This window comes from Aquila chrysaetos, chromosome 26, assembly GCF_900496995.4.
Source record: "Aquila chrysaetos chrysaetos chromosome 26, bAquChr1.4, whole genome shotgun sequence".
Lineage (NCBI taxonomy): Eukaryota > Metazoa > Chordata > Aves > Accipitriformes > Accipitridae > Aquila > Aquila chrysaetos.
Window position 1 is genome coordinate 10,016,929 of NC_044029.1, and position 20,847 is coordinate 10,037,775.

General features: G+C 36.3%; 1 protein-coding gene across 19 annotated transcripts in view; it reads left to right on the plus strand.

Moving 5' to 3' along the window:
• PPFIA2 (PTPRF interacting protein alpha 2) overlaps positions 1 to 20,847 on the plus strand; it is a 344,800-nt gene that overhangs the window by 241,307 nt on the left and 82,646 nt on the right. For all 19 annotated transcript variants that reach the window (XM_030002992.1, XM_030002986.1, XM_030002990.1 and 16 more), the window contains one exon: positions 16,710 to 16,826. In XM_030002992.1, coding sequence (XP_029858852.1) covers positions 16,710 to 16,826 — 117 coding nt within the window. The remainder of the gene's footprint in view (positions 1 to 16,709; positions 16,827 to 20,847) is intronic.

Genomic DNA, 20,847 nt, shown 5'->3' on the forward strand with positions numbered 1-20,847 from the left:
AAGAAGAACACAGGGATGGCAGGAGCCAGATGTGTGGCTGAGCATATTTCACAATTGTTTGCCTACACACCTGAAAACTCCAGGAGATTAATGAAACTGGAAGGTCATTTGTATATGGGTATTTTAGGGATTGTTTGTAGTCAGCATGAGATTAGACACTGGGATAAATTCAGATTGGATTTAACGTCATATATTTGGCAGCCCTTTTAGGGAGCTTAACAAATCAATGGAATACAACTCTCACCGGCCCTGGTTTCATAAAGTTATGTTAGCAAATGCCTTACTTTAAACATACGAACTTGCTAAAGTAAAGAATATAGCATATATTTAAAGGTATGCTTAGCTGATTTGCATTGTAGAGCTCACTATTACTTGTACAAAGGATATCAGTGAAAATTTGAATGTCTAATGTTTAATTTGCTCACAGTATACACAGAGTGCCTTTCATGAGACATCAGAAAGAATACATCACTTCTCTTTGATCGGGTATTTTGGGATTCATAAACTTTAAAATGTATGCCATTTTATCCTGCACTGGAGGTATAAATTCAGGTTTAAGAACACAGCTGATTATCTTTCTGTCTGTATCAGCTTCAGGGTCATTTGACATTTGTCAAATTAGATGTTCATGCAGCTCAAAGATAATTTCACTGCAAGAATCAGTCTTGTTGATTCTGTACCATTAACAATCTTCTTGCGCATCCATCTTGATAAAAATGCAAAACCCATACCCATTATCCTTTGCTTGTAACCTGCTGGAACAATATATTGTTTTAACATTTGTTTAATGTGCTTGTTTGGAATGATTATGCAATTTTGTGTATATTTGTTAAATATTACATGTTTTATTAAGAACATCCACATCAACTAACTCTCAAACCAGATTTTAAATAGTATAACAAGATCACAGTATTATGTTTTATGCCTATTACTCTCCATAATCAATTTTTTAATGTATGAATAGGCCTTACATGCTGCATTTGAATAAAAGATTTAAATTAATAACATGAGTCAATAAATAAAATCAAATTTAAGCTTCAGTAGGCTCATATTTATTAATCAATATTCCCATTAACATATGAACTAGAAAATGTACCATTTGTGTTTTCATACTAGATGAAAACCCAACAGTGCCCATGCAGCTCTAAGAGTATTCTGCAAATTCATAACATGGTTAACTAGCAAGACAGTAAAAACTAATGTCTGTGAGCGGTGTCAGCAATAACGTGAATCAAGAGTAATTTGCTACTCGGAGATCTGTATAGGCCCTCTGTTGTCAATAGGCAGAGCAAGGTCCACAAGCATGACAAATCAATTCCACGTTTATTACTGATAGACTATGAAGAAGATTATTGCCATTTTGCTGCTGGTCTGCTAACACTGATAAAACAGCTTAGCAATAAAACATTTGTGAGAAAAATAGAAAGAGAGACTGTGCTGGGGGTGTGCAAAGGGCAGATGTATCTTGGTAAATGCTTACCTAAGTAATCATATCAGGAGATTTTTAAAATTAGGGGTTTTTTAATTTAGTGCAAACAAGTTCCCATCATATGTCTGTAATAGAAATAAATACAGAAATAATTTTATTTGAGATCCAAAAATGTAAAAAATATTTTGGGTTTGATGAGGCAAAATTAGATACTCATACTTCTTTGGGATCTTGATTGGAAAATGACAGCATTAGGAAATATTAAATAATCTTCAGTAATATTAATAGGGACTATCAATGTATAGGTGGAATTATTCCAAGAGGAGCTGTAGAGGGTTTGTTTTACCTGGTTCAGTCCATAAGAAATGATCCAGCTTGCTTGACATTGCATCTGGAGAGTGTAGTTTGGACACCTTTAATCATGTAGAATCCATGGTTACAAAAAAGCAGGAAAAAAGGAAACTGTGTGTATAATTCTTTTGCATTAGAAAATGGCTATCATGTTAGTTTCCTTTCTGCAGTAATCCTAGAATGAAAACATTATTTTAGAAATTCACCCTATGAAGAATGTTCTTTATCATTAAAAAATGTATAAAAATTGTATTAGTGAGGACCATATCCTTGACATTCACTGGAGAAATCTGTGGAAAAAAATTACTCCCAGTAAGAATGTCATTGAAAAGTATTAAGATCTTGTCTAAAATTAATTGAGTACATTTGGTTTAAGGTTTGAAATGTAGACTTTAATTCACTCTATTGTGCTTTGATTTTAACAGACTGGGAGTTGGTTGAGTTTTATTCAGTTTGTGCATGCAGATCAGGGCTTTGATATTCTTTAATTGTAGTTCTGGGGTAAGGTTCATTTCCTTTCTGGATTTTTACTCATATCCTATCTATCTGTTGTATTTTCATGTTTGTACAATCAGTAACACAGATGGTGATTTTAATACAGATACACTGTATAGGAAAATCTAATAAAACTGACTACACATGCAGAATAGTGGTGTTTTCACAACAGATGTGTCCAGTCAAAATAAATCTAAACAATCTCAGAGTCTCTAGGTGACAATATGCAGACAAAGAATACAAAATTTCATTTGGGGAAGACTGTTTTTACTCGGAGGGAAATATATTAATGTAATCAGAAGAGGAAAATGGATTTGCAGTGCAAATAGCTAAATACTTCATTTTAACCTGAGCAGGCTTTTTCAAACCAAATTATATACCTTAAGCATGGGTGGTTTTCAATTAAGTGCTTATGTACTAAGAGCAACTACATAAAGCCCTAGAGGCACATTATTTTATTTATGATTAATGTCCTGGATACTAAAAATATGTTTGTATGTATAAACATATATATCCATATATAATTTTATACACAGGATGTATATAATTATATAAATAAAATATCTGTGTATATATTATCATATATATCATATATATATACACACACATGCTATGTATATATATTTCAATAACTCATATATTGTTGAAAACAATGAAGATCATAATGTTTCTGCCAAATCCATCCTTGACTCTGACCAGCTGGAAATCATCCCTGGACTACCAGTGAACTCTAGGGCTTTTGTATCCTGGTTTTGGTACATTACTAGTGTCTTTGTGAAAATAATAATGAAAGAATAATAAATTTGCTACTATTTTATTGAGCTTGGTTAGAAAAAAAAAGCAAGAGAAATTAGTCAGCAAGTGTCAAATGCACACTATAATGCAACCATGTAATTGATATTTGTTATTATTTTTTCATTGTGCTAGTCTCTGTAAAAGACAGTTCTTTCACTGTATTGTATTTCATACAATTTTTGTAACGAATTAAAAGTAGTACATTTTTGTTTAGTTAGATAAGGGTTTCTGAAGAAAATGTACTGAAATGTACCTGGTAATTTTCTGTGAAAAATCTTGACAGATATTCTTTTTCATAATAGCAACTGCACAATTGCTTTAAATGACTCCTGTTTGCAAAGTGTTGCCATTACCCCATAGAAATAGACGGTGCATGCTCTAGACAGTTATTTACACAGTAACACTTACTTAATTTGGTTCAGAGTTCATAATGAAGCGAAGGAGACTAATAAACCCTATTGCCTTATTACCAGGCTAACATGTTAGTGTATTATTACATTTAAAGTATAGAAATGGCTGCTGATGCAGGCAGTCAGTGTTCAGAAGGAGTCAGGGCTCAGCGACGGTTTGAAGGAGGTCTGCGAGCGGTCCCCCGCTGCAGCCAGCCGAGTGCCACAGCTGTGGGCTACCCCTGGACCACAGTACCCTTGTCACGAGCAGAGGTGACCTTTGTAGGCAGGTCAATAAAACACCGATAGCCGGGACCTGTCAATAGGTACGACCACAAACCACCAGCAGGAAAAGATCACGTGTGGTTAGCGTCTTCATGTTTTCCAGTTAAAATTATGAATCTGTGGCAGATTCAGAGCATCTCCAGTCATCTTTGCATGTTGTCATTCATTATTTGCACTTCAGCGCCATGAAAGCAGAGTCTGAAAGCGCCAGCCACCATGCCAGCAGGGTCACAGAGAGCAGTGCCTACGTCAAGATTATAAGAATAAAATAATCAAAATATACCAGAAGCTGCAAAAGCAAGAGGGTTTAGCTTTCTTTGACAGAACTTAAAGCATAGAGGGTAAAGACTTACCTAAACCATGAAAGAACTGTAACTGAGGGTGGGAGCTCGGTGTACTACCTCCCCCTTTTGCCACAAGGTAAAGACCCTCTGACTTTTTAAGTCAACTATCTTTTACAACGCTCCTCTGATCAGCTTAAAAAGTGTTGCTGTAAATCTGAATGTACGTTCCCTTGCAGAGCTTGCTATCAGATGCTGGATTTCTGGTAATGATAAGGCAACGCTTCTTGGCCATTAAGGAGTAAGAGTGTAGAGATTCTATTTCAATTTCCACTTATTTAAACTCCATGTAGCACAAACGTACAAGATTTGTTTTCATTAGGCCTACTACTGTCTAATCTCCAAGGGTTATAGACACTCCCTCACGAGGATGATTTCACCTTAATCAGTATTTCTCCATAGCAATGAAAGCTAAAAAGCAATATTAATAAAAGGTCAACAATCTCAAAAAGGAAGGAAGAGAAGAATTTATGATGTAAAAATGTTGAAAATACGTATTACTCATAACTCCTACAGGTTCTTTCTTTGAATAAAGTAGTATTTTTCTTGACACAACAGGACACATTTTAAAGGGCTCAATTGTGTAAAGTTTCTGGAAAGCTCACCACTTAAATAGCAGTAAAATACACTGGAATCCAGGCAAATATAAAATAAACCTAGCTGAGGTTGTCAGTCAGGCACGAACACTTAGTTTACAAATGAATTTTCAGAGCGATACAAAAGCCCTACTTGCAAATTTGTCTGTGTCTGGTTTAAGTAGTTGAATGGGAGAGAAGGCAAAGTGCTAAGTTAAAAAAAAACAAAAACTTTTATGTTTTTTTCTTCCCCCAAAGTGAGCCCAAAGTGCATTGTTAGTGCTGAAGGTTTCATTCCCCACCTTCAAAGTTATTTTTGCAATCTGAAAAGGCTTTTTTTCTTTTCTTTTGTTCTCTCAAAGTGTGGCTAATGTTGATTACACTGCTGTACAGTCCATAGGTATTTTAGCTCCTACCTGTTGTGAAAATAAAGCTCTAAGTCCATATATACGCTTTTAAATATAACTGGTTGCAAAGCTCAGATACTGCATTGCTGAATGGAAAAACTAAAGCATTTCAGCACTGAAGCCATCTTCAGGGAGATTCATTTTTTTCTGTTGTTTTAAAAGTCTCTGTATGGATTTATGAGAAGTTTGGTTTATGAAGCCAGAATGTGCATTTATGATAGCCTGAAGAGCATCTTGCATTCACTCTCTCAAATGCTATGTATATAGCCAGTCATCAGTCCTGTGCAGTTCATTTGATACTGAAACGTACTGAGATTTTAGCTACCACTCTGGGAAGGAAGATCCCCCCCACCACAAGCCAACACCTCACTTTTCCATGTGTATTTATTAATTTCATTTTATACATGGATAACTCCAAAATTCTGTATTTGCTTCTCCGTTGGGAAAAAAAAATAAAAATCTGTTTCTTGCCTTAATGCCTTCTTTATCCCATCTACCAAAGTCAGACATTTCGGTAGATGAGAAGGAGTTTACATTATTAGACAAGTTAGTGAATCTTAGACTTTCATCTGCTGTTGTCTAGTAAAGAATGTTGAGAAGGTGGCTGAGCCACACACATCACTTCTCCCCCTGGCTTTTTGGGAACACTTTCATGGTCTTTTTACTGGACCATCCCACTAGTACATCTTTCATCAGTTATTCAGAGACGAAGCAAGCTCCCTACTTGGGCTCTTCCTTTGATCAATATAGAAAATGAAGCCGATCAGAATTTGTGACTCAATCCCATTGATTGCTGGAAATAATTAAAGCATTGTTGATCTTTATGACAGGCTAAGAAAGTTGTCATTAGTGGATGACTAAATAGAGTTCGTTCGGTCATGTTGATTAGTATATAAGTTTTTATTGGGAAAAGGAAGTCTTGTGAGAGTTTAAATGGCAGGTGTCAGGACGATATCTGCCAAAACCACCTAAGCCAGTGCACTGCTTTACGTACTGAAATTCAGATAGGTCTCGTTGCAGTGCAATCAAGCTGCTAATCCTGAGATCCTTTGTAGTGCTCCGCGTGTGCCTCTCCAGGGCAGCTAGCACTCAGTTGGTACCTCTGCTTCTCACCGCGAGAGCTTGTGATCCAACCGCTGTCCTGCGGGGCCTGTGGTTACACCCGCGTCTGTGCTGTTTACTGGAAGACCCTGCACCTTGGCGCAGGCAAAACTTCCTCTGGGATCCTGCAAACAGTGACAGCACGATGTGACTTAGAAGTGGTTTCTTTCATGCAAAATATGATTTATTGTGCCAAGAGGTGCCATGTCGTGATTTTGCCTTTCCTGCCTTGTTTCTTATCTCATTCCAGAGCACATAATAAAACATAAACAAATACACAGGGACATGTGCAATATTCATAGGTATGAATGTAGAGGTGTCGCCCAGTTCGTCAGGATGTATGTTTTAGGCATGTTTGAAAATAGGACTGTTCAATTGGAATATGTTTAAAGCCTAGAAATGGCTAATCTTCTTGCCAGAACAAATTAAAAATCTTAATAATGTATCTACTTTCAGGCAAAATTTAATTGCTCATTCAAAAAACTTGCCACTATAGTGTAAAAACAGATTTCCATTCACGTCTTTTCATACTAGTTTGACTACTTCTAAACCATCACATTATAATACCTATACAGAGTTCTTGTTCGTGATTTATCAAATGGTCTATCATGCAAACTTATCAGTGATTTATTCAGTGATGTAAATATGTGTGAAAACACATGCAGGCAAGTGAATACTATGCTATGCTGGAATTGCTATAATTTGGCAATCATGAGGCTGCAAGTGATTACAATGCAGTGGGACAAGAAAGAGTATAAGCTGGAAAGTGGGGGATGGAAAGACTTTCAGACACCACCGTGACAATTTGTTTTGCCTTTGGTTTATAAATTGCACTACTTTGTAGACTGGAGGAATCTGCTAAGAAATTTCAAATCCCCAGTAGATTTTTCTCTGTACTTGTATAACATCCCCTGCCCCGGTAGCAGAGAATGCATTTCTGCGCCTCGGGTACCACAGTTCCTAGTTTTGCCTCCTCTGTGAAACTATGGTGAAGTGGAAACTTGTGACCAGCAACTCCCGGGCACTTACTCATGCTGCTGCTGATACTCTGCTGATAAACTCGGACTGAGAGGATGGAGTCACAAATGTCTTAAAGTACTGCAGCTAAATCTGTCACACCTCAACTGAGAGAGTCATTAAAATTGCAGTAAAAGCTGAAACTATCCAGTGGGATTCTAATAAAATATTGAAAGTATCTTTTTGAACAGGATTATTAAAAGATTCCTTTTTACTCTTGAAGAAATACAATTAAAATTAATATTTTGACATATCTGAGGTTTTTATGTAAGTCCTTTTCTTACAATTTACAGCAGGCATCCAGGTGACCCCCACTGAATGAGATGCATCCTTCCTAAACCTACCTGCAGGAGCACATAAAATATCACATAATTGTCTTGGTTTGGTTAAAATGACCTTCCCTTCATGAAAAAATCTCCTTTTATAATACCTGTTTTTTACTCAGATTCATAAAAGGATCAATTTGTTTTTCATTAAAATGTTTTGCAGGTGTGCATCCCATGCTGTGTTTTTCACAAAAGAGTGAAAGAAATATAGTGTATTGTTTATACAAGAGCCTGATAATACAAAATGCTGATTACCATTATAATTCCTTTCAAAAGCTACATATAAAATGTCAAGAAAATGTATGTGCATTTCTGGCCCTATAACTAAAATAAAATATTAATAATGACAAATTTATTGTACAATTGAAACAATTTCAATCACCCTATTTAAATATCCTGAACTCTCTAACCAGTGGCTTCTGAAAGGCTGCGTTGAGGTTAACACAAATTAGAAATATATAAATAAATTGGAAAAGTCTATATTTATGTTTATGAATCAGGATTTACATTACCATTGAAGCAGAAGGAAATCACTTCAGTCTCTAAGCATCCTTTATTCCCCGTGCTACACTTAATAGTTACCATATAAAATAATAGACATTGATTAAAGCTTAACACAAGCTATCCCTGTCAAAATTAAAGCAAAGTCAGAAGGTGGACCAGGAGTCTGAATTATGTTCTCAATAGACTGAAATCTGATGTTTAACACTGTTTAAATATAGACTGTTATGATAGAATAATGTAGGAGGACATCCAAGTAGGCAATTTCACTGTTCTCTGAAAGACTTACAGAAATAAGAGCTGGATGGAAAACTGACACAATATAGTCACAAGAAGTTTGGGTTAACATACTATCCATGTAAAAAGAAACACCTTCTTCATAAGAGGAGATTAGACAAAAAGCCTTCTAGATCTGTCAGCTGTAGCAAAGTGAAACGTGGTTATCGGTGAGTTTAATTGCCTAGGACAGATTTGTTTCAATGTTGGAAGATCAAAGAAACAAGTTCAGTGGTTTAAGGTAGGGCAAGTTTATAAAAAGCAGCTTTTCAAAAGCTTAAAATAATTGTCTTCCTTTAATGCCTCACATTTTTTTAAGTGATCCAGGTTCTTACTGGTTTTAGGGCACTGTCTATATAACATTGTATATGTGTGTTTAGAGCCTCTGTTAACAACAAGAGTATTGTTCTAAAATTCTTTAAAGTAATGATAAATTAAATAAATGCAAAGTAGAAAAATTTAAATAATTAAGTAAAAAAAATTTCCTACTGTTTTAAATATAAGAAGGAATCCTACAAAAAGAAACCTCTGTAAACATTTGGCCGTATATGTTTATTAATTACATATCTTTATATCTCCACATACTGTAATCATTTATTCAATGGAAATCAAAATTAAATCAAGATGATTACAGTAATTACATTTAAATCCTTTGCTGGTGGATGGGTTTGAATACAATTTAAATAGCAAAAACAGTAAAGAAAAACTCAGTAGAGAAGTTGATCATGCAACTATTTTAAAAAATAGGATTTTATTTAGCCTACACAGAGGCCATATACTTTTGAAAACATATAACTAATTTTTTTTTTTTTTTTCTGTGTACAGTACTCTGTACTGTATACACACTGTGAGAAGGGAAGTATGTATCCATAAGGTAACGGGAACAGTTTTCCCCACTGTCTCTGAGAAGTGGGCAGGATCAGGCTAGTGTATAATACCATATTACAGGCATGCTTTTTACTTCATAACTTGAGTTACGTCTGGAATTTCTTCAGTCCTTTGATGGTATTTATTTTGCTTAAATTTAGCCATTATAATGGGAGCCCCTAGTTTAAGATAATCGTCTGTTTTCCCTTCAGTCAGGAGAAAATGCATGCACATCGTTCATCCCACCTGTTCCAGCCACAGAAGACCCACTGGCGATGTTTCTCGCTCCAACGTTTATAGAAGGAATCAGATAACCACTTCAATCTAAGCGTTCAACAGTTTGGCTTTTCAGTTATGCTGCTCTGTGCCAGCAAGATAAGTTCAAGATTTTCAGCTCAGTTATTGTAATTCTGCCTGAAGTCACTGCCTGATACAGGATGCCAAATGCTGAAAGTTAGTGGTTTTGCTCTCAGTACTCTGTGCTCTGTGCTGGGGTCACATACGGAGTGCTCACTTTTTACAGAACAGCAGCACTGGCAACAAGGCCTCGGGGGCCAAGATTTCAAGCAAAAGAAATTGTTATGGGTAGGAAAAGTACCCAGAATACCGTCCTTGGAATTTACAGTGTATGATATACATTGATAGTAACAACAGCTTCTCCCAGAGGATGTCAGAACACTTACAGGGAAAGCCTAGTGGCGAGGGCATTACTTTGTCTGGTCCCTAACTGGTCAATATTCTCTGATTCACCCCAAATCTTATCAGGTAACACCACCAGTGATCATCTCAGACTTCCAAATCCTGAGCCCCCCCGAGCTTTCAACTACAAAATCATTCTTCCTGTCTAAAGTTATCATTCTTCCTTCCTGCAGCTGTCAGTGCTACTTATGGACCAAATATCACCATGATTTATAACAGAAGAAGGAATGCATTTAGTTCCTTCCCACCAGCCTGGAGGGATTTCAACTTAATATGTGAACAGGAAAATATTTTCTTACATATTTATATCTTATATCTAAACCATGTCTGACAAGTTTTGTGGTGTTTTGTAGGTTTTGTGCTCCTTTCTTACTGGATTTAAAGTAATTTGATCAAGAAAATAAGAAATTAATTTAGGTTCTTACACATCTGGTTGCAAAGTAGCAGTCATCTTTCTGTTATTACATGCTCACAAAAAAGCCCAAAACACAGGGCAAAAAGCAGCCAAAACGTCATACATCTCTGAACAAAATCATAAGAGATTGAAGAATGCTGGTGCTTTGAGGGAAAGTCTGGCAGTGAGACAATTACTGCTCCTAGGAAATCTCATAAAAGCTTTTCCATTGATGCTCGAGGTATGTGTACATAGTAAAGAGACAGGAGCAAAGTTCTGTAAATGTAAGACAGATTCCTGAATGACACCAGACTGCACAGACCAACAAGTGTGTAATTAAAAGGTGGATCTATAGTAGGCAACCCTTAATACAAAAAGTGTAAGAAGTTGGTAGTTCCTTTTCATTGCTGTTACAGGTAAGTATAGTATGTATTTGTAGTACAGTTAATTACCTGAAGCCTGAATCTATAATGGCCACTCAAACAATTGGAAACAGAGAACGGATTAAGTTTCAGCAGCAGAGGTACCCAGTCATTTAGGATTTTGTGAGTTTAGAAATGGATTCTGATCTCACACCTCTCAAATAATTTAATTAACTGTTTTGTAAAATACCCAATGTAAACATGTAGAGGAAATGCTTTTCCTGCTTTATTTTGTGTCTTGTGAGAGACACTTTGTACCGTGAATAAATCAGTTACATCTTCATGTATAGTTTGTGTTCCAGTTTATTTTTTTTTTTTTTGTCCAATGAGCCTAGTTCAAATGTTGCCATATTTGTGTGCTGATTTTTCCTTTTCTTTTTGGTTATCCTTCACGGTTTAGTAGTTCTTGCAACTACAATGTGAATCTTTTATTTCTTTCATTTGTATGTCTTAGTCTCCTACTACAGATAGCAATCAGAGTGTTTCCCTTGCTAAATAGATGGAATTTATGCTATTGCTTACTGATTTACAGTCTTATTCATTATGAAATTATTGTCTTATTACATTGTCCTTTTCACCAGCATAGCTGATGGGTATGGTTGTATAACATCAGGTACTTCTTCAGATCAGTTCTGGCTTATGTATTGATATTCTGTTCTATGGTGTATTTTAATATTTGAAATGAATATTGCCTTAATACCTGAATTCAGACTACTCTTTTCAAGTGTACAGGCATGAGATGTACATTTGGTCATTTATGGAAATGAAGACCAGTTGTGATTCTGAATCTGAATCGTTGAATCCTAACTTCATTAAAAAAACCATTCGGTGATGTCGGTAGATAATGGACACAAATTTTGCTAAGATTTTGGAGGGAATTTATGTGAGTAATGTAGTAGGGATGTTTACCAAAATTGTAATTCAAAAAGCTGGGCTTTAGGAAAGTTGAAAATATTTTAGACTTGAGACAAAAAGGTAGAAGTTCTGTGAGGATATGTTCAGAATGATTATGGCAGAGTGGGGCTTTAGAAATTATGCCATTTGTTTCTGTGTACCTTTGAAATCCAGAAGACAGAATCTAAATAGATGGAAGTTCTTTAAAGTTTCAGTGTTATGAAATTGTCCCTCGTCAGTCATAAAAACTGATTAAAAAATGTGAGAAGAATGTTGAAGATCAAAATGCCTGTGAGAAGAGAAGAAGCTAAAGCAATGTTTCTTTGGATTATAGGATATTGTCATGGGCTTAAGCAACAAAAGTTAGAAAGGTCCAACTAGAAAAGTAATACTCTACATTCTGATCTTCTTAAATTCACAACCATTGTTTCAGTTTTCTCAATCAAAAAACAACTTTTCAGTTCAGCTGACTGAGTTTGGCAAAGTTAGCAGGGAGCCAAATTTAAACTTGCAACGGAAACCTATCTTTAGACTTAACCATGGAGAGACTAGCATCTCTGAAATTTTACACTCCCTTTACATTAGAGTCATGTTGAAATGTGTTGCTGTGGTCCAGGTCAAATCTTGACAAGTGTGCTAAATAGGAAAATAATGTCTGTGATAGCAATTTAGAAAAGGAATCTAATCATTTGAGGTCCACAATCAGAAGTTGATAATGAAAAAATACGTGATATATTTGATCATATTTTAGCAGGGATTATTTGGACTTGAATGCTTAGGTTGATTGTCCAGTTTGGGGTACAACAATGGTAAATACAACAATGGTATTTATCCACATTTATTTTCTATTAATCTGTCTTTTAAATTTTTGGATTTTGTTTGGTTTGAGCAGATACAACTCCATCCTCAAGAATGTTACCTTCTACTTTTTCAAAGGAGAACTTAGCATGAAAACCAGTAGGAATTTAACCTTATGGGGTTAAATAGTATGTAGGTACTTGGAAAGCTGTCTGTAGACATGTTTTCATAGAATCATAGAATGGTTTGGGTTGGAAGGGACCTTAAAGATCATCTAGTCCAACCCCCCTGCCATGGGCAGGGACACCTTCCACTAGACCAGGTTGCTCAAAGCCCCATCCAACCTGGCCTGGAACACTGCCAGGGATGGGGCAGCCACAACCTCTCTGGGCATCCTGTTCCAGTGCCTCACCACCCTCACAGTGAAGAACTTCTTCCTCACATCTTATCTAAATCTACCTTCTTTCAGTTTAAAGCCATTACACCTTGTCCTATCACTACATGCCCTTGTAAATAGTCCCTCTCCAGCTTTCTTGTAGGCCCCCATTAGGAACTGGCAGGCTGCTATAAGGTCTCCCCAGAGCCTTCTCTTCTGCAGGCTGAACTGCAACTCTCTCAGTCTGTCTTCATAGGAAAGGTGCTCCAGCCCTCTGATCATCTTTGTGGTCCTTCTCTGGACTCACTCCAACAGTCCATGTCCTTCGTATGTTGAGGGCCCCAGAACTGAACACAGTACTGCAGGTGGGGTCTCATGAGAGCGGAGTAGAGGGGAGAGTCACCTCCCTCGACCTGCTGGTCACACTTCTTTTGATGCAGCTCAGGATACGGTTGGCTTTCTGGGCTGCAAACGCACATTGCTGGGTCGTGTTGAGCTTCTCATCAACCAATACCCCCAAGTCCTTCTCCTCAGGGCTGCTCTCAATCCACTCATCGTCCAGCCTGTGTTTGTGCTTGGGATTGCCCCAACCGATGTGCAGGACCTTGCACTTGTCCTTGTTGAACTTCATGAGGTTCGCACAGGCCCACCTCTCAAGCCTGTCAGGGTCCCTCTGGATGGCATCCCTTCCCTCCAGCATGTCAACCGAACCCCACAGCTTGATGTTGTCGGCAAACTTGCTGAGGGTGCACTCAATCCTACTGTCCACGGCACTGACAAAGATGTTAAACAGTGCTGGTCCCAATACTGACCCCTGAGGAACGTCACTTGTCACTGGTCTCCACTTGGACATCGAGCCATTGACCGCAACTTTTTGAGTGCAATCGTCCAGCCAATTCCTTATCTACCGAGTGGTCCATCCATCAAATCCATGTCTCTCCAATTTAGAGACAAGGATATTGTGCGGGTCAGTGTCAAATGCTTTGCACAAGTCCAGGTATTTGACACTGTCCTGCATGACATCCTTGTTTTGTAGTAGATATGTTAAGTTGGATATCATAAACATAAAAGCATCAATATAAGAAATAGGCATTTCTCAAAAGTAGTATTACTGAGTTTTATCTGTATTGAACAGTCAGTTTCTTACCTAGATCTGTGCTATTATCACTGTCTGCTGTTGTAATGAACATTAGAATTTAAGAAGATTCAGAGACTACCTACAACAAAAATTAGTCTCATCCATGTCTTCACCTTCACCTATTTCATCATCATCATCTATTCAGCTATGTTTTTGCTACTTGTGTAGAAAGTTACACAAATTGTTCAGTGATTAAATTAGCACATTTTCAAATAATTTGCACATTATTGAAAGTTCAAGTTAAATAAGAAATAAGTAATAAACAAGAGTGTGGAAGCCATTAAAAACCTTTTGCCTCAACGAACTGAAAAGTAAAAATTCATGTTTATTTGTAAGACACAGGAGAGTTTCCATGCTTCCTGAGGAGCACTAATTCTGCCTTAATTTATTCTTTAAATCAAGAGGAGAGAACAAGTATGAAAGCAAGTTAGCTGTGTTGTTCTTCAGAACTTAGATCTGTTATCTGATGACTACCCTAGAGCTGAAACTTTTAAGACGAGCCAGACTTCAAACTCCATGTTGTTCCTGTATACAGTTACTCTGCATTCATTACAGTAATAAAACCATTGAAAAAATAAGCTTTAACAATGGATGGATTTTTTGCAAAGAAATTGTTCCCAAAGACTCAATAATCAAGCGAATCCCCCCAAATAATGATACACAATATTGTATTCTTTTATTTGCCTTTCACTTTGAAAGGATAATTGAATTTTATTTATTTACTTACTTACTTACTTAGAAAGTGGTGACCCTAGGGTACCTAAACACCAGCAGAGGCCAAGAAAAAATAAACCATTGTGGAATGTGTGATGAAATGATAAAATTTTGCAGTACTGTTTATGCAATATTCTTATTGAGCTAAAGGGTGATTAAGGATTTGTATTAGACACAGGTGATAATTCAAAATGAAGGCATAGTGAAGTCTGCATTGTAATGGATCAATGAAGGATACTCACATGAAAATCCAGATCCATTGTTGACTGCCGGTTAACATATCCTGTGATTTTACATTTGTTTCATATGATGTTCAATTACTCTCCATAAATCATAATTTTTTTAATATATACATTGAAGTATCTCCCTTAGTCTACCTGAAGTCACTTTTAACACTAATTGATGGCTAATTTTGCTTGCTGGGAATCATATTTCTGTAGTTGAGATTTGAGAACCATTTGAACAGTAAAGAAAAAAAATGAGTGAAGCTATTCAGAAAAAAGAGTTATTAAATTACCGATTACTGTGTACCAAGGGAGTCTATGCTAATGAGATTATAAAGACCTTTTTCTGTTATTTGAGACAGACCTAATTCTCTTATTTAAGCAAAATGTTTTAAAGCTCAGTGTATTTGTACAACCCCAAAAGACACAGATTGTCTCAATTTTAATTCCACACTTTTATATTTTCCTATAATTGCTTAGGGTGAAATGTTGCCCTCAAGTCTCGGTTTTGGCACTGAAATCAGTGGGAGTCACACGAGTTCTGCAAGGGCTGTAACTTGGAATTTAGTGAGCAGTGAATCAGCCTGACTCATAGCACAACAGTTTTCAACATTTGTATTAAGGAAGAGTTGTTTAAAAAGTGGTGTGTCCCTGAGATCTCAAATGCTTTTCAGAGCAGATTCAAATGGTCTTTACAATCCGAACTTAAATATCAGTTAAAAAACATATTTGAAAAAAAGTCTTTTTTTTCCAAACTAAATTATACAGATCAAAGTAAATATATTTTTAATGTAAGTTTAAATTAATTTAAAATAAATATCCCACAAAATCTTGGCTGCTGTACAAGCTTACCAGGTAGTACTGTCTTAAATCTTCCCTCCTACCCCATGCTTTTGTATTCTAGGACAGGACAGTGGTTTGAGGCGTTTCTGACTCAGGATTTATGCAGACACAATACAGTGACAGAAGCCTTTAAATTTACACCAGCTTTCCAGAAATGGCATCTATACATCCTACCAGTGCTCTACTGCGTTTAATACACAATATTATCCACTCAGCAAATAATTTATTATATGTGCTTATGAAAGCAGAATGGTACAGAGAGATCTAACTGTGCAATTTATCAAAATAAATGTTTTATATTAGCCAGATCTTGCAACTTAGCATAGTATAACATGTAAAATGTTTTAGGACCTGAATCTTTCCATCCTGTGTGTTGTCTTAGAGTAAGGTACAAAGTTTGAGAGAAAGCAGCTTATTTTCCACTAGCTGCATGGGATTTTTAATAGCACTACCAATAAAGAAAACAATATTTTTAATACAATAAAACCTACTTGTCTATACTCTAAAATAGTCAATGAATACCACAGTAGAGGACTTTTACGTACACTTTTTTCTTAGCAAAAACCACTGAAAACTTATGTTGCAGTTACTAACAGATGGGAAGTTGACAGAAAGCTAACACTTCACTTTACATCACTTGGTTTTGATTCATAGCCTCTTGGCACTGTTTTTGCTATAACACCAGTTTGGCATCCATTGTGTGCTATATGAAAGAATGAGTCTTGTTCTTGCAGTGTTACAAAATCAATGCCTAACAGCTCTTTCATCTTTTGAGATTAAAAAAAAGTACCCTACACGAAGTAAGGATAGAAGATAAAACAAGACAATGTTGACTATCCTGTCATTTATTGGTTCCTTTGTATCCTTAATGGCCTTTAGTCGTTATTAATAGGTTTGGTTTTTAAACTTCCCTGAACATACAGACATAATTTTGCAAATGCTACAAATGACCAAGATAGGATGAAAATGTTAATAGATTTAACAAGTTGTCTGCTCAGTAGTTTTTTTTGGTTTCTTATGTATATTGACCACTTATGTTCTTTCTTCTGCAGATTGTAGCTTTGCGTGAACAAAATGCACACATTCAAAGGAAAATGGCAGCTGGTGAAGGGCCTGCTGAATCAGAGCATATTGAAGGAATGGAGCCAGGGCAAAAGGTTCATGAAAAGGTATGAAATGTTAGTTTTCATTGGATCACACAATCAATATGAGAAATAATCAGATGTTAGATTTTTGTAATGTGAATATTTTATGGGATGTCCCTTTAGAATATGGTCTGCCTACTGAAACCAGTATCAAAAAATGAGCTTGTTTAAATGGAAAGGAAATGCAAATGGGCAAGTCCTTGCTCTTTGATAGGGTATTGAGTTAGACCCACAGCTTATAAGAAACTTTTCTTGGAATTTTTTGCATAATGCTACAATTAAGGATACTATATCCTGCTGAGTGATTCTCTGTATGTCACATACAGAAGAGCAAGGTGTAGTGGCATGTATATGTGAAAGGGTATGTATGCAAAAACTGCTGCCAAAATAGTCCATAAGGGGATGACAGAGACCTAAAAACTAGAAAAAGTTATTTTTCTCTCTGCTACCTATAGATACTATTCAAATTCATGTCCATGTTCATCTAGAGGGAAGTGAAGAGCATTTTACTTAGCACTATTTCAATAAGAAATAGGTATATAGAATTTAGGCTATTTGCCTCTTAAGGCTGAAAGAGAAAAAAAGGTAGAGAATATCAGATTTAGAAACAAGGTTTTCTTCTAAGCCTTCGTTTTCCACTTTGATAAAAACCAAGTTGCGTATCTTCCTCTCTTGCTTCACAGTTATTAAATTAAAATGCAAGCATAACATAACGTTTGGCAGACAGCTGAAATGAGTAGAGCTGCTGCTTGAATCTCTAATTGTGCATTTTTGTGTCATGGCGTGTGATGAACAGTGGCATAAATCATACTTATAAAAAATAACATTCATCATTACTTATTTATTTTATAGGCAATCCAATTCACAAGGGCGCACTTGCACTGCAAGCATTAATTTTACATGTTTTGCGGTTTATTTTATGTGTGTCTTTTTCTTTGAGTAATCTATGTGGTTGAGAAACATACAGTAAACAAATACTGTTCAGCCACTTTCCTCTTCCTTGCAAAATCTTACTCTTTGACACATCCGTGAAATTTTGCTAAAACAGTGAACATCCCACTCACTTGTGCTTTTAAATACAACCACACTGCTTAGCTGAAAATCTCTAATTTTCCACTTTCTTTGCAAGCTGTGTCTTCTAATTTGAGTCATTGGGCTCGTTACTTATAAGCAGAACAAAGTGGAAATAAGAATATCTGTCCTTTAAGAAATCTGCGTATTTAAACATTAATGAAAGAGGAATGAAAGCCAAAGTAACACATTAATATCATTTTATCTGAAATGTTTCTAGATTATTATGTCCAGAAAAATTCTATGCTTCCTAATCAAAACAATTTAAGTTGGTCTTGTTAAGCTGAGTTAAAGGCTTGTGCTTACTAATTTTTGCTCCTTATAGCAATGAAAGCGTACTGGATAGGGCGTTAACAGGAGGCTATACTGACATCAGATCAACGAGTCCACTCTCATTCACATCCTCTGCACTAGCTGCTCTCTACCTTTCTACTGTTACCTTAGTGCCCACCATTAATTCCTTCTTATTTTGTGAAGAGAAGTCAGCACTTTGTAAGATAATTCAGCTGAAGCCCAGACTCTAGGCATCCGTTGAGAAAATATTCCTTCAACTTCAGCAGCAGGGATGGAGAACAATAAGCTATGCAGTAACGGTTTGTACCCTCTTATAATGCATGAGATCAAGGTTCAGGTTCAGTCAATCTGAGTAGATCCTACATTTTAGGTTTCAACTTTGAGGCTGATAGTCCCAACAACTATACAGGTAGAACTTAAGCGGTACCTTCAGGAAGTCACTGTATTAATCATGCGTATCTTCTTGGACTTCCCAGGAGACACAGACACGGTAAAGTCTATGCAGACATCGAAGTACAGCTTGCCTAGGTTCCCCGAACGGGTAGTCCCAAACTGCTATAGGCAATTAGAGGATTCCTCAGGTAAAAGTTACCTACAGAAAGAGTTAGCCAGCATGGCTAACATGGAAAACATGAAGACTGGACTGTTTTCTGAGATTTAGGTGTGTCAAAGTTTAACATCCATTCTGAAGCTGGAATAACTTCTTGTGTATTTAGGAAAAAGATGTCACCATAGATTTCAGCTCATTTGTAGCATCAGGACGGAATTATTACTATACTCTCAGGGGAAAAAAAGCAAGATAATCTGACTGCATTCCACAGCAACACAGAAGTATTTTGTATTCCTTCAGTGCTTAGAATAGGTGCTAAAAGTTGTTACTATATACTTTTAGGCTACTTCCTCTTAAGAGGGTAGAAAGAACAGTCCAAGAACTTTTCTGGGCCATTCATTTTCTTTTTCAAAAAATCTTGGAAAAATAAGACATTGCCAGAAAACTGAAAAGTTAATGTCATGCCAATAATCAAAACAGTATGACCAAAGTTGCAGTAGTCTGTTTATCTACACTGATACCAGCAAAATTCTGAAAAAGCTAATAGGGAAAATTGAGAATTAAAAAAAAACACTCCAGAACCTGAAAATCAAAGAATGCTAAAATGAGAGTTTATGCATTTTGTAGAAAGTAGTTTATGTATATATATTTTTATGAGACAAAAAAATTAGTTCAAAAGGAAATTGTTCTACTGTACCATAAACTGATTTCTATAAAGCAATGGCTCAGTACATAGTTTGTTTGTTTGTTTTTTAAATGAGCAGTAAGGGAAATCAAGCTAGTTAATCTTTAAGAAAGAGAAATCTTATTAATGGTGACAGGGTGTAATCATAAATGGAGACTCATTATCAAATATAAATGAAACATCTCAAAAGAATATAATGGTAAAATAGAAGTAATGAGAAGTAATAACTATGAATATTTATTACTTAAGGAAAGAAAAAAACACCAAAACAAACAAAAAAAACAAAAAAAAAAGAGCAAAAATTCTAAGAAGAGAAAGAGTGAATGGCTTTTAATTCTGATTTCACAGAATTCCAAACTTTGTAAGATATCTGCTGTAGGAAAGTATTAGGGATTTCAACATGGAATCATCCTGATTTAAAACAAAACAACAAAAAACCCAACAAGGAGCCTCTTGGGTCTAGCTTTTTGTGCCTGGAACAGACTGCAGATCGCACTGTGAGTTGCTTTCATTGGCAGGTGGATGCCAGGTCATTAAACAGGTAAGGTCACACATGTTCTCGAGGGGGGACCTGGACCAGGTAGGTTAAAATTTCTGCTCTATGGCAATAGAGCTTCTAAGGTATATCATTTAGGCAAGAGAAATTTAAAAGCTAGCAAATACAGAAACTTGCGGAGAGGCCCACTTGCACAAACAGAAGAGCTTTAAAGGATTTAAAAAAGTTGTTTAAAAAAAAACCTGAGAAAGATCACCTGATGTGGGAATTAAGATGCAACCATTTCTATTATCAGATATTCTCCTACCTAGATCTGTGACCACTGGACACCACTTGCCACCACCCAGATCCTTCACTTGATCTGTAAGGACAATAGCCTGATTTCCCCACAAGGGCAGGCCAGGAAAGGCAGAATTCCCAGTGAATGAAGTGCCCATTGGGAAATCTATTAGGAAGCAGGTAGGGAAGCTGCAAAGGTGGGACTGAACAGCATTAGAAATCAAGATGATACCAATGGATGATGCATGCAGGGATGTTAAAGGAAAGAAGCTGGGCAGATATGAAGCTCTGCAGTGGCACAAACAGTGAAGAAGGTGTTAACGGGCAATGTAGAAAAAGATTGTTATCATCTGGTAGAAGACTAAGTAGGAATAACTTGCTATCCATTCAGATAAGGTTCTACTATAAATCACAAAGTAGGAAGATGAAATGGATTAAGTGTCTTATGAGCAATAAGCAGAATTATTCAGAAGGTAGGACCTACACTGAAGATAACCTAGGGTGGTATAATTGCCAGTGACAGAGGTAGGATCTCAACCCCAGGTAGGGAATAAGCTTCATCCCTTGGTATGGAAAGAGCCCTCTGATAAAACCTCATAGTTATTTTTTAGGAATTCATACAAGGTATGGGAAGGCTGGAATGAAGAAACATAACACCTACAAAATATGG